Consider the following 15,208-nt stretch of genomic DNA (forward strand, 5'->3'; position numbering starts at 1 on the left):
CAAAGCGTTATATTTCAACTGCTTACTTCTAAATAATGTGGAAAAACAACTGCATTAACAAGGTGTAAGCCAGCCCAATGGCACCGCATATACAAAGGAATTCCTAATGGATTTAAAATTCCTAAAATTCAATGACCTTTTTTTTTGAATTAATAGGATAATTTCGATAAAAATTCCATTTATTTTTTAGAACAATAGCAAATAATATTCCCAATATTGTAATTTTTTTTTTTTTTAGTTCTTGACAGCAACATTCAACATCTAATATATCTTGAAATGATAAAAACACTTCCTTGCTCCTCTGAGTAACCTCCCATATTCTCCTTGCATTTATTGAGATGAATCTTAATGATATGGAGTATAAGTGACATTCTGCATCCCATTTTTGCAAAATTCTTTAGAAGACTTTAAGGACTTTAAAGACTCTAAACTAACCACTTAGCCTGATGATTATCCAGGAAACCAACAACTACAACAAAACCAGGAACAACTACAACAACAAAACTATTTTATACTGTTAAGGAGTTTGACAAACTCAATGATCAATGTAATCAAACTTTCAATGATCTCATTCCATGAACTTTTTAATCTGCAATTCAACAAAGATACCAATTCTAACTTTAGACTTTGACAACTTCGAAAAAAGATCATGGAGGTACTTAAAAGATGTTGACTCCTCGTCAAGAGCAGTGATAAATTGCTTGATGAGGTCTAACTTTATGTGCAATGTAGTGTCTTTCAAATACAACTTGTTATTTCTTTATTTTTTTTATTTATGTTATAAAATTTATTTTGTTTTATTCACCAACAGCATAAAACTGAAATGTTGGTTTAAGTCATCTATGTCTTTATACTTGTATGATTTTTGGACAGCTGGAGAACGAACTAGAAAATTCTGAAAATTTCTTAAAAGTTCAAAAGATTTCTTGAAAGTTTTAGTATATTTTAGAAAATTCTCAGAGGTTCTGAATAATTCTTGAAGCATTCAATACAATCAAGAAGCTTTTCGAAAACACACAAATTTGAAAATATTGTTGTCTAGGGCACAGAAGCAAAGTTTTTGTAGAACAACAGCTATTTCTATTTGTTTTCAGCAAAATGGGTTAAAAACAAGTAAAACAAAAAATTCTGTTTAATTTATACTTACAAAGTGTGATATTTAAAAATTGTAACAACTAATCTGAAGTTAATCTAATGATAATATCAAGATTAAGATCATTATATTAATAATATCAAGATTAAGATCATAAATAATAAGTTGTAGAAAGGTATTGAATTTATAAACAACATTTTTCTAAAAAACAATTAACTTTGAGAATGATTTAGAGACTTTAAATAGGAAGGGAGAAGAAGAACAATGGAAAGGGGAGAAACATCTCGATCTTACTATTAGGTCATTCCATGCCAAGTGGACCAAGGTCCAACATGGACCATCTCATATTTTGATGAAACTTGGTGGGTTGGTTTATATCTATAAAAAAAGCAGTCCCAGAAATAAGTCTTAAATCAAGCCTTGGACATTAAGTTTGTAATGACAGATTGTAAAAAGACTGCTTTAAAATTTATAAGTAGCTTATTACATAAAAACTAAGATAAAGACTTTTATTGTATTTTCCTTACTATTTAATACCATGATTATAAATTTTTTAACTTTTTTTGATCCCTTCACTATTCTATCACTCCCAATTTATTTTACTTTTATTTGATTATCATGTTTAACTAGATTACAACTCATAAAAGATATTTGTCAACAAAATGCACAAGTTGATCATGTAAATATAATAACGTATATTATGTAATAAACAATCATTATAATCGTTGAATATTTAAAATCAAATTTTACTAAATAACTTTAAAGTTCAAAACAAATTATGTTATTTATGCTGTTGCATTAATGCAGTATTTCAAATAGAAAATAGTAAATAGAACAAGAACTTGAACTTAAATATCTTAAATTTTATATTTCCACAACATTGCCTATAAACCATTTTGCATCATAAACACATGCTATATTAATTCCTGGTGAACAAGAAGCATAAGCTGCATTGTAGAAACATTTACATTAGTATAGATATTGTCAAATGATACATCTTATCTGTAAAGTAGTTAATGGTTGTGGTATAAAATAATGGCGGTTTCTTATTCCTGGAACTGTTAAACAAGAAGCATAACATTTTTCTAGTTTAAACTTTATGCAATGTAATACAATTGCATCATTTGAAATATATTGAAAATGTATTCCTTTGATATTTTGTCTACATCAATCAAACTTTTTTTCTCAGGTGAATTGACAAGATCTGTTAGTGATTGTAAACTGGACCGTGCTACAAGTTTTTTGACTAAGCCCTCAACGCCATCACAAGCACCCTTTCCATATGATGTAGCAAAAATTGTCATTCTGCAGATACCTCATGATCTTGTTCATGATGACATAAGTTGGATATTTTTTTATAACTTTTGTATTATAAACCTGCATCATCACTAACATAAATGCAATGGTTAAAGTAAGGCATCAACTCTTTTAAATATTTTATTACTTCATGAATAAAACAATGAACTGAGTTTACATTGTGATACAAATCATCTAAGATGATACAAACACTTTTACATTTTATCTTACTTTCTCCATATAATAGATAGCAAATAGATACAATGTTGCTTGACTGCTGTTCCAAGGGAAACCTTGTCCTGCATCTTGAATTAAAAAACTATCATTTTCAGCAAAGTCTAACAATACTAAAATATAATGGTAACTTGGTAAGGTAGGGCTATTTAAAAACTGAGTTTAATTCAGGCTTAATTTAAAATATTTCTAGTAATGATTATGAAATACATTTACATATATACATAATTAGTATTACAATATACAATACAAACTAATATACATCAATATCTCTATTTTTGTTGTTTTTAATGCATTTTGTGCAAGTTTTATACTTCTGATTTTGTAACTTCCCCATGAGTACCCACATCTTTTTTTATGAAATCACTGCTATAAAATCAGTACAAAAAATTCTTATTAAAATCACTGTTGATCTTAGGTTACCAGTGGTCTGAAGTGAAGACACAATTTCTTAAATTTTAGCTGGAGCCATTTTTAGGAGTCCAAAATTTTTTACTGAATTGCATCTTATCAGTAAAATTTTGAAGCCAACCATTTATAGCAACTAAATTTTGTATATTAATTCATCAAAAATCAACTTTATATGTTTGCAAACAATTTTTAAGGTTTTTAGATAGCCAACATGGATAAAATGTGACATTGGAAAATTCATTGTCTAAGTTTTATTTAAGTCGAGTTGTTTTAAAAAACAAGAAGGCTTTTTAAAATTTTGTTTTTAAAATATAGAGCTTCAAAGCATGAACAAAACTTGTTTTTGCTACTAAAGTTTTTATTTTTGGAAAAATCAGAAGTTTCGAATGACCATATCTCATAAACCACATAAGATTTTATGCCGAAATTTTCAGGAACTGCTTTTCTCACTGATATAAACCAACCCACCAAATTTCATTAAAATCTGAGATGCTCCTTATTGAAATCCTAAAATTTTGTTCCATTCGGCATGGAATAATCCTATTATAATATTTTTATTTCTTTACAAAATATGTTCTTTTTTTTGTTTGAGTAACTTGTTAGTTAACATTGTATGAGGTGTATTAAAAAGAATTTTAAAAATTAATTTAAAAAAACAACCTTTTCTTCATTGGGATTTGAAGGAACATGCAAAACGTTGCGAAGAATAACCAATAATCTTTCAAACATCAAAAGTTCATCTTCACCGCGATCTTCATTATCCTTTGAAAGAAAATTCAAAACTCTTTTTAATTAATATTTTTAAAGCTTGACTGCGATTACTGTTTTCTTCAAGCTATATTCAAGATTATACCATTTGCATAATAGCACCAAGATGACTGGCAATTGCAGCAAGAACTTTTTGTTCTGTAAATGCCTAAAATTAAAGATGCTAATTTATAGATTTATAATGAAAAAATCTCTTTCTTTATTTAAAATTCAATCATTTTAAAATCATCATTGAATTTTGCCTGAAAAATTATACATAAAAAATAAATACTTAAAGAAAGTTTTGTTCATTAACCTTTGAGTAAATGAGCTTACTTATAACCTTGCCTCTCTTGCCTCTTTTTTTTTTTTTTTTTTTTTTTATTATTTTCTACATTTGATAAAAATTTTTTAAATTAATTTTTTTTTAATTTTAATAAAAAATTTTAAAACAATTTTTAAAAACATTTTTTAGTTTACTCATCATAAATTTTATTAATAAAATTAAATAAGTTTTAATTAAACATTTTGATAAACATTTTAGAACGATAGTAATTGAGTGATTGTGCTAGTAACTTGAAGTAATATACTCAGAAATATAACCTTGTTTATAATATAAATATTTATATATACATATATTCTGAGCATCACCTATTTGATGTTAAGAATATATTTCATTGATTTTAACCTATTAAAATATTATTTTTGGCCTATTTAAGATTTTTTATTGATATTATTAGCCAAAACATTTTTAAATCAACTATTTAGACAAAGAAAATACCAAAATTAGGTGAGATATAATTTATTTTATGTGTCATGTATTTGACGCTGAAAATACTCTGTTTTTTTATGCTACATATTTAAGAATTAATGGCTTCAAATTTATAAATCATTTCAAATTTATTATTTTTAATTTTTATTATAAATAATTTTTTATTAAGACTAATCAAATTAAAATTTTTATATTATAAATTTATGCATTTTTTTAAAACTGTGTCTATTACCGCAAATTGCAGAAAATAAAATTAAAACTTAAAAAAAGTCATTTAATTTATTTAATGACATGTATTTGATGAGATTTTTAATAAAAAAAATATTGCTGTTCAAGTAAATTTTATTAGTTCAAAGATGTTTTAAGAATTTTTTTTTCAAATTACACATATACATACATAAAAAAAATATCTTATGTTTAAAAGTTACTTTACTTAATTTGTTTTTAATTTGCATTATCAATTAAATTGTAGTGTTTAGAAATGCTTTTGATATTTTTGCATCTTTCAAAAAAAAAATTTTTTTACTGATTCACTCCCAACAAGGTTGCAAACAACCTCTACACTACAACCACTATTAAATTGGGTGTTACTAGAAAAAAAAAAGAAGAGTTATGCAGCATGGAAATGCTTGACAGAAGATATGGAAAGTTGTAGGTTGCATGAAAACGTGATGATGGGAGAGAGTTCCAAAGGGTTGAAGTGTGGGGGAAAAACTAGACAAATAAAAGTTTTTAGAGCATATAGAGACAGATACAGTAAACTGTTTCTGTCCCTGAATGCTCTGTATTCTGTTGGTTTTCCTTCTTTTTTCAGGCATTCTAAAAGTCTTTGACGTTAATTTCCTGGATTCATTTCCACTAAACTAAGAAAATCCATTTCTGTTAGAATCTAATTATATCACCTACCTCAAAATTATAGAATATTAGATTTAATATTTGTTTGGACTTTTTGCGGCTTAATAATAAAATTTGTGAAAAGTAAACAACTAAGAAAATACAATTTTTCATATTTTATGCAGTCATTTATTTATTTTACCTGTTTTCATTTTTTCTGTAGTCATTTAATTAATTTACCTGCTTTCATATATTCTGTTGTCATTTAATTAATTTACCTGTTTAAAAGTAACCAAACAATTACTTTTTTTAACAAATAAAATTTTTGGATTTAAATAACTAATTTTTACCAATAAAATTTATGACTTTTGTTATGAATTTTTGTTTTTGTTATAAATTTGATGCAAATCATTTACACAACATCAGTTAAACGATTTTTTTTTCACGTATTTGATGCACATTTTATATTAGGGTGGCCCTAAAAACAACTTTTTTGAAAAAAATCTGCTCCCACCCCTTAAATGTGTTCTATATAATACGAAAACACTAGGTTTAAATTTTTTTTGAAAAAAACATATTTATAGAGGTCCCCCAAGACCCTTTAATATTTAACGGGTCCCTAATATTTTCAAAAAAAAAGTTTCTCAAAAATAGGTCAACCTGGTACTCAAATGAAGCGCAATTATATAAAAATTTCAAAAATAATATTCATTTTGAAAAATAAATTTGAAGTTTAAACTTGTTTATCACAATTATCATGAAAAATTCACTTATTTCATTTTTTGCTAAAAAACAAGATTTTTACGTAGTAAAACCTAAAATAACTATATTATTTCAAAATGAATGTTATTTTTGAAATTTTTATATAATTTCGCTTCATTTGAGTACCAGGTTGACCTATTTTCGAGAAACTTTTTTTTTTAAATATTAGGGACCCGTTAAATATTAAAGGGTTTTGGGGGACCTCTAAAAATATTTTTTATTCAACAAAATTTTAAACCTAGTGTTTTTGTATTATATAGAACACATTTAAAGGGTGGGAGCAGATTTTTTTCAAAAAATTGTTTTTAGGGACACCCTATTTTATATACTATTATAAAGTAACTTTTGTTTAATATCTCGTAATGGTGTACTTTTCATATAAAATTTACTCAAAAATTTAAAAAAACTGAAAGTCTCACCACTTATTTGATGACATTTCTTAGAGATGTATTTATTACATTTTTAATGCTTTATTTAATTAATTTTATCTTAAGATATATTTTTTTGATAACATAAATTTTGATAAACAATTAGAGGTGTGAATCAATTCAGCCTAAATTTTGTTATAGTTTCAAAAAAAAGTGATAATTGTTTTTGTCTTATTAAAGTCTTAGCAAAGACTTTAATAATAAGTTTATAATTATAAACTTATTATTAAAGTCTTCTTAAAGTTATTATAATTATATTTATAATTATAATAACTTTAAGTCAGATATTCTATTAATTAACTCAAATTTCTCAAATAATTTAACAACTTTTTATCATAAATCATAAACTGCAATATATAGATAATATTTATAAATGAAATCGTAAAATTGAATTGATTTTGAAAACCCAACTTTTGGAAGTTGCGAAATTTAAAATATAAAGCATAAAACAATGTAATAAATTTTTCTTTGTAAGAGAATCACTCGAAATTAACAGAGCCAAAAAAAGTAGTTTCATACAAAAAAATTACAATGTGCAAAAAAATTGTACAAATAGTGCCAAACTCACTTCTTTATAAGATATAAGGTAGTTTACAACTTCAAAATAATTTGTTTGATATGAACTAGAAGGTTTTTGTTTTTCTGATACCTCTTCTGCCTCTTCTGGCTTCTTATTAAAACAAATATCAGCAGGTGATGTTAAGTTCACTAATAATCTAAACAAAAATTATTTACATCTTACATTTAGTCGATTGTAAATTATTTTCATTTTATATTTATATTATAAATTATTTTATATTATAAATCATTTTCATTTATTTTCTTTCATTTGAACTTAAATTATTCATGAAAAAGTATCACTACAAAATCTATAATGGAAAATGTGAGGCTAAATAAATAATTTTCAGACTAAATTTTAAAATGGCTTATATTATGCTTCAAAAGACTAAAACTATCTTTTAGGGCTTAACATGTTAATTAGCCAACTCTAGGAATTAATGAAAGATCAATCCATGATAACAAAGAAGGAATGTGTCTTGATCATTTAAAATTAAAAAATGGCCATCAAAAATTTAAAATTGGGTTTTTTTTCTACATTTATGGATCCAGCACTCTCAAAAATGGCTATGTATAAACTTTTGATATATACTACTAGTTAAAATTTTTAAAAAATGAAGGAATGACTGCCCTCATTTAATAGCCAAATTTCCTATAAATGACTTGTATGTTTGTTAATGTTTGTGTTTTTGTTTGTATTTGTGTGTATGTGTGTGTATGTGTATGTGTGTGTGATGTAAAAATTTAAAAAACTAAATCATGCAAAATATAAAAAATAATGTAACTTAATATGTATAATAAAAATTGGCAATTAAAAAACAGGAAATTTATCATATCAATAACTTAAAAAAATTGAAATAATCAAAGAATAATATCACACTAAACAAATTTTGTGATGACAACACTAAAAAATGTAAATCATTTCTAACTAATCATTTTCTGACCTGAGGAAAAGCTGCAAAAAAAGTTTAATTATAGCCACCAAAACTATTTTGGAATATTGAGTAATAAAACAAATAAAAATGATGCACAGGGTTTATTTGCGTCACAGTTTCATACTACACAGTTATATATTTTGTGTCCAATGTTTAATAAATTGTATTCAATCGATTGGAACATTTTTATTATAAATCTTTTACTCACATAAAAAAGTAGAAGAAAAGGCTCACGTTTATGTTAAAATATTTTCAAACCAGAAAATGCCATGAAGATTAAAGATTTCTGAAAATACATTACAATGAAAAAAAAAATTAAGTTAAATGAAATGAAAAGACGAATTGAGCCTGAAATGAAAGGAAAGATACAATAGAAAGTGTTTTAAAAAAACTTGCCAAGATTTGTTACCACCAAACTGATAGTATTGCAACTACAAGAAGCTTAAGTACAAAAAAATAAAAGTAAATTTGATTTTTTTGTGGGTCGTCATTATAGAGAAAAGTTTTATTCTGATAAGTTGTTCAAACAATTAAACACCACATTAAAATAATGACTTGGTCACTCATTAGTGGCAAGGGTACTGGACGTTAGCTCTTTAGAGCAGCACCCATTATAGTATTTATAGAAAAGAGAAAAAGGAGCAACATTAGGCTATGGACAATGGTTAAAGGTTGGCTGCACATGCAGTTCCAACTCTGCTTACAATGCATTTTTGCACCTCGTCTAAAAGGGAAAGAGTATCGTTTGAAAATCCGCTCCAGATATGGAAACAATATTCCATACCAGGACAAATTATAGATTTATAGAGATAAAGAATGGAATTTGGAGTAAGAATGTGCTGAGCACGATAAAGAGATGCATCCATAGCAGATGCTAATTTTGCAATGGATTTGATATATGGTTTCCAAGAAAGATCAGAAGTAAGAGTCATAGAAGATGAAGGGTAGATGACTCATCAAGTACATTACCGCTCACAAATGTAGGAAGTTCTAGTTTGTTGCAATAATGAATTGCTGAAAAAAATATATATCTGCTTTATCCGATTAAAAGTTCACCAGACACTGAGAGCTCCATGCTGTAGCAGGAGTGAGATCCTTTGCAAGTTTAAATGCCCCCTCGTAGCAATCAGAGAGTGTTGGTTTCTTAACAAAGACAAGAATAAATGGTAGTATCATCAGCGAACATTACCTTAGATGTGAGAATTTCTGAAATTATACCTTTAAGTTAGAAAATTGTATGACAAATAATTGTTTTTAATATAATTTTCTACCTTAAAAGGTAGAAAATTATACCTTACTAAGGGTATATCACATATCCTACTCTAAGGTAGAAATTTCTACCTTTTTTTTTAGTGTGTAGAGATGGTGTCTCAATAAAAATACTCATCTTGAGCAGATATTAAATTTTCTTTTTCAGTACTTACATTACGCAATATCATTCATTCAAAAAACTTTGTTTTAAAAAAAAGAACGTTCTATTTTCTTCTTTCTATCGTTACGTCATTATTCATTAAAAAAGAAATTTTCTTCTTCCTATCTTCACGTCATATCATTTACAGTACTTATTTACTTTTATACGTTGTAATATCAGAGTGTAAGAACGAAATGGCGACTACGAAAAGAATTTTTAGAAGGACAGAAAGAAGCCAATATAGTAATGTAGAAAAAATGGAGCTTTTCCAACCCCCCCCCCCCGCTTATTCCAGCCCCCCTGCTTATTAATTTTTATTTATATTTCCAACCCCCCCCCGCTTATTCCAAACCCCCCCCCCCCCCCCCCTCTTCTATTAGGCACCAAAAAGTACAGGTAAAATTCAGCTGCCTTGGGGCTCTTGGTTGAGTAAAGTATGCTAGAGATGGTATCTCAATAAAAACACTCATCTTGGGCAGATGTTAACTGCATCCAGCTACTGTCTTATAGAAGCTCTCCTAGGTAAAGACTTTAGGGGTAAGCAGAATAATTCTGCTTACTAGCCTCAAACCCCTTCTTCATCTATTGGGCAGGTGTAGATGTAAACCTGAGTTACATTGTTTCCTGCCTAGGATGATGAATGCTGGATCTTTTTGACTCTACTCATAGGTTTTTGCATGTGCCTCCTTGATAGTAGCTATGCAACTCTTCCTGTTATTTCTTAATGAGGGCACAGCTCTAAAACTCAGTTTATTAATTCAATTCTGAGGCTGGCTGTTTGTAAGATTTCCCAAACTCTGTGGTAGCTCTCAGAGATTCCATCAACAGCTGCAAAATATCAGAGTATTAATAGTGCCATGTTGCGCATGGATGGTGTTCCTGTTAATGTTTTTGGTACACATTGTTGAGGCCACATAAAGAGCCCTATGCTATGATTTAGGGTTAACTAACAGAACTGAGGCAACTGCATAGCTCATGCAGTTTGCTTTTAGTGAGACTAATTTAAATTCCTTCTTCAGATCTCAGTGTTGATGGCTACTATCCTTTGATTGGCGAAGACTCCAATAGCCACATGTTTGGCTTGGAGTATACATACGCATAAATTCCATTATTTGTCATGAAATCAGGTTCGAATCCTTTGACCATTCATTTATGTGCTTCTGCTTGGCACCTCTTTACTTTATCACCTTTCTCTTTGTTTGTTATCATTTCCCTTCTTCCCAAGATTGTACTCTTTTAGATGAAATTTCTGATTAAATTGACCAAGGCCACTCTCTATACCCCTGCCAATATTGTTGTTATTGATGACTTTAATGCTCATCACACTAAATTTCTTGGTTTTAACACCACTGACCCTGCTGGCACTAAAGTCTATAATTTCTGCATTTCTCGATCTCTCACTCATAGGGTTGGAAATATCAGACCAAAAATCCAATAAAGGTATTTCTGTATTGAAAGTTTGTAATCATGGGATTCCAGTTTTTATAATGGTATTATTATTTTTCCTATAATAATACGAATGAATAAATAAATTAATTGTAAAATGGTTTGGCAATTTAAAAAAAACTAAATTTTTTATTTAAAAAATAAAAAAACTAAATTCAGTAAAATGTTAGTTATTAATCATAAAAAAAAAGGAAGAAAACATAAAACTTTAAGCTTCTACTTTTTCTGCAATTGGTTGTTGATATAAGACCTTAGAAAACATAGATTGTTGAACGAATCTCCCATCCTTGACACAATTCTGGTGCAAAATAAACCAGCTGCCAAAAAGTCTGGTACAAATTTGATATTGCTCACTCCAACTTTTCTTCTAAAGTTATAAAGTGCAGCTTCATAACGCAAGTTGGCCAGATTGCAGCTTTGGTAATGATTAAAAAATAATTCATAATCTTTATTGGCTTCATAGTCGCTTGGATTTTCATTGCAGTTTGCATCATTTAAATATTGCATAACCTTTGAAATTTCTGTTCGTCTTTCAAGAATACATACTTTTAAAGCTGCTTTTAATCAATTCTTAGTCTTTTTACCTAGTCTATTTCTTACCGATGTCTATTCATCAAAAGTGTAAGAAAATCTGTTTCCTTAGCAATTCTGCATGATAAATCTTTGGTTTCATATACTTCCACTGTAATTCGAGACCATTTTGTGAATTTTTTGTGATCTTTTGGTATTTTAGAAAAGCCTCTAGCTGTTATGCCATTTTTGATATCAAATGACGTGCAAATAATGTTGAATAATTAACCATCACACACAGTCATCCTAGCTAAAGTAGCTAGCAATAAGTAATCCATTTTACCACTTTTAAAAAAGTTGTTTATAGTTACAGAAGGTTTTGATTTTTGTACAAATTCTGAAGAAATTGATTTGATGAATTGTTTTTAAATGGGTATGAAGACTGCTTGTAGAACACCCATATGTTTTAATTATTCTCTTACACAATTTGTATTTAGCACACTATCTTGCCTTTATTTTTTAGAAAATGAAACAATGTGAATTTTTATAATTTGCTTTGAAATACTCCTCAATATCTTGAATATTCATATCAGTGTAAACCACAGATTTTTTAAAAGTTTTTTGTTTTGTTTTTTTGTTTTAATTTATAAGATCAATTAAACTTTTCATAGAATACTAGACTACTGCTATTTTTGCATTAAAAAATAATAATGCAAATATTTTTAAACAATTAAAATTTTAAAATTTTTATAGAATACTAGATTGCTGTTGTTTTGCATTAAGAAATAATAATGCAAATATTTTTTTGAAGTAAAAAATCATAAAAAACATACCGATAAAATTATATCATATCATATTTGTAAAATTATTTCGAATGGCGAAATTATTTCGAATGGTGAATTTATTTTGAATACTGAAATAACAGTATTCGCCTTTTTAAATACTGGCATTTTGGCACCTCTAGATAGTTTCAAATACTAAAGCCTATAATTTCTGCATTTCTCAATCTCTTACTAAGATTGTTAACTTTGTGACTTGTTTTCCTGACAACCCTAATCATTTACCTTCAGTCCTTGATTTATGCCTGGTCTCTGATCCTAGCTTGTGTTCATTTTTTCCTTTTTCTCCTTTAGGTGGTTCTGACCATGCAATGATCTCTTTAAATCTTTTATCTCGTACTTCCTTTTCAGACTCACCCAATAACCACACTACTTACTACTACCCTAAAGCTGACTGGGATTCTTTTTGTGATTTTCTTTGTGACAGTCCTTGGGCTGTCTTTTCCCTCTCAGCTGAAAAATGCACCTCCTACATAACCTCCTAGATTCAGGCAGGAATGAAAGCTTTCATTCCTTCTTGTCGATTCCTAGTCAAGTCTCATTTTACTCCATAGTTTTCTATATATATATTTATATATAACTATTAAATAAATACTTGACCGAGTCTTATTTTCCTGCCTGCTGGAAAATGACATCTGCTGTTCCAATTTTTTTTGTCCAATCAGTTTTCTTTTTGTCATTAGCAAGGAGTTTGAGTCTTTGATCAAAAAATTTCTCTTATCCCATCTTAAGTCCCATCTTAAATAGCTTACTGTCAGACAGTCAATACAGTTTTCGATCCTCACCCTCTACGGCTGACTTGATAACTACTGTGACTAAAAGATTTTATCATGAATTAGATAGAGGTTCAGAGGCTAGGGCTATTGCTATTGATATATCTAAAGCTTTTGACAAAGTTTGGCATGCTGGTCTTCTCCATAAGCTTGTTTCATAAGGTGTATTTGAAAAAATTTTTAGATTATCAAATTGTTTCTTCTTAACCGCTTTATTAAAGTTATCCTCGAAGGCCAGCACTCTTCTTTATTTCCAGTAACTTCAGGGGTACCTCAAGATTCTATCTTTGGTCCTGTTTTGTATCTTATCTACATTAATGATCTTCCTGACAACCTTATATCTAAGGTAGCTCTTCTTGCTGATGACTTAACTTTATGCTCCTGTCTTGACAAAAAGTCTTCTCTTATCGATCACTTAGAACAGGCAGCCAATCTTGAATCTGATCTTACTTCTGTAACAGATTGGGGCTCACAGTGGTTTGTTAAAATTTTTGTGCTAAATTAGCATCTGCTAAGATTGCTTCTCTTAATCGTGCTTGCCATTTTCTCTCTCCTGATTCTCTACCTCTACATATCTCTTATTTGTCCCTGTATGGAATACAGTTGTCATATTTGGGCTGGCTCTACTAATGATGCTCTTCCTCTTCTAGACAAGGTCCAAAAACGCATTGTAAACGTAGTTGGATCTGCTCAATTGACAAGTAAAATTGTTTACTTGTCAAGTTTATTTCCTTGCACCAACCCTTTGGAACTCTCTCCCATCCTAATGTTTTCATGACTCATACAATCTACAACTTTTCAAGTCTTCTGTCAAGCATTTCCTTGCTCTATAACTCAATTCTTTTTTTTTCCTAGTTACTCCCAACTCAATAGTGGTTGCTTGCAGCCTTGTTGGGAGTAAATCAGAATTTAAAAAAATATATTTATATATCCTTACATGTTCTACCTACATCATTTGATGTATGCACACTCCTCCCATGTCCTACCTACTTCAGTCAATGTAAGTACACTCTTGGCATGTTCTACCTATTTCAGTTGTTTTATGTACACTCCTCATATGCCTATCTATTTCAGTCGATGTATATACACTCCTCACTTAGCAGTCAATAAAAACATATATATAAAAATAAAATGAAACAAATCAAATTGAGAAATAAAAACAGTATAAAACATTTAAAAAATCAAAACAAAAACGTTCTGCATTAAAAAAAAATAGTCATTAAGTTTGCGCTTTTTGCTGTAATTTAAAAATATATTACTTGCATTTAATTTAATGGTCTGGGCTTTTATAAAACACAAAAATGTTTATATATATATATATATATATATATATATATATATATATATATATATATATATATATATATATATATATATATATATATATATATATATAAATGTGCATATATACCTATGCATATATATATGCATATATACCTTACAACCATGTCTATAAGTTCATTGTCTTCAGTTTCGCTTATCAACAATGGAAGAAGGTCCTGAAAGTGAAAAATAAAATCAATATAACTACAATGGGTTTGGAATGCAATCACCTAAGAAATAAAGAATACTTTTTGTAAAACTTGTGAATGTCCAAGTTGTCTTCTTATCTCACAACTTTCATCTTCCTTTCGAAGAAATCGTAAAAGATCCTTCAGACTTTCTAGGCAATCTGATCCTTTAAAGTAAACCTCTCCATCATAATATCCTAAGTTAGCAACAACGCAGACAAGCTCTGAGTTCATAGCACTATTTTGTTTATATGCAATATAATAAAATATATGCTTATATATATATACATATATATATATATATATATATATATATATATATATATATATATATATATATATATATATATATATATATATATATATATATATATATATATAAATTTATATATATATATATATATATAAACTATATAAATGTATATGTATATCATATAAACTATATTATACATATATACATTCTATTTATTATATTATATTGTTATATTACATATATATATATATATATATATATATATATATATATATATATATATATATATATATATATATATAAATTTATATATATATATATATATATAAACTATATAAATGTATATGTATATCATATAAACTATATTATACATATATACATTCTATTTATTATAT

At 27.7% G+C, this 15,208-nt stretch overlaps 1 protein-coding gene across 1 annotated transcript in view; it reads right to left on the reverse strand.

The window, feature by feature from the left end:
- The window catches only part of LOC101240464 (protein timeless homolog), a 111,614-nt gene extending 96,782 nt beyond the window's left edge, over positions 1-14,832 (reverse strand). The window contains exons 1-5 of the mRNA XM_065810167.1: positions 14,621-14,832; positions 14,487-14,548; positions 7,146-7,293; positions 3,888-3,950; positions 3,695-3,796 (exon numbers count right to left, since the gene is read on the reverse strand). Of these exons, the coding sequence (XP_065666239.1) occupies positions 3,695-3,796; positions 3,888-3,950; positions 7,146-7,293; positions 14,487-14,548; positions 14,621-14,794 (549 nt within the window). The 5' untranslated portion in view covers positions 14,795-14,832. The remainder of the gene's footprint in view (positions 1-3,694; positions 3,797-3,887; positions 3,951-7,145; positions 7,294-14,486; positions 14,549-14,620) is intronic.
- Positions 14,833-15,208: the final 376 nt, after the last annotated feature.

Source organism: Hydra vulgaris, chromosome 11 (genome assembly GCF_038396675.1).
Source record: "Hydra vulgaris chromosome 11, alternate assembly HydraT2T_AEP".
NCBI lineage: Eukaryota > Metazoa > Cnidaria > Hydrozoa > Anthoathecata > Hydridae > Hydra > Hydra vulgaris.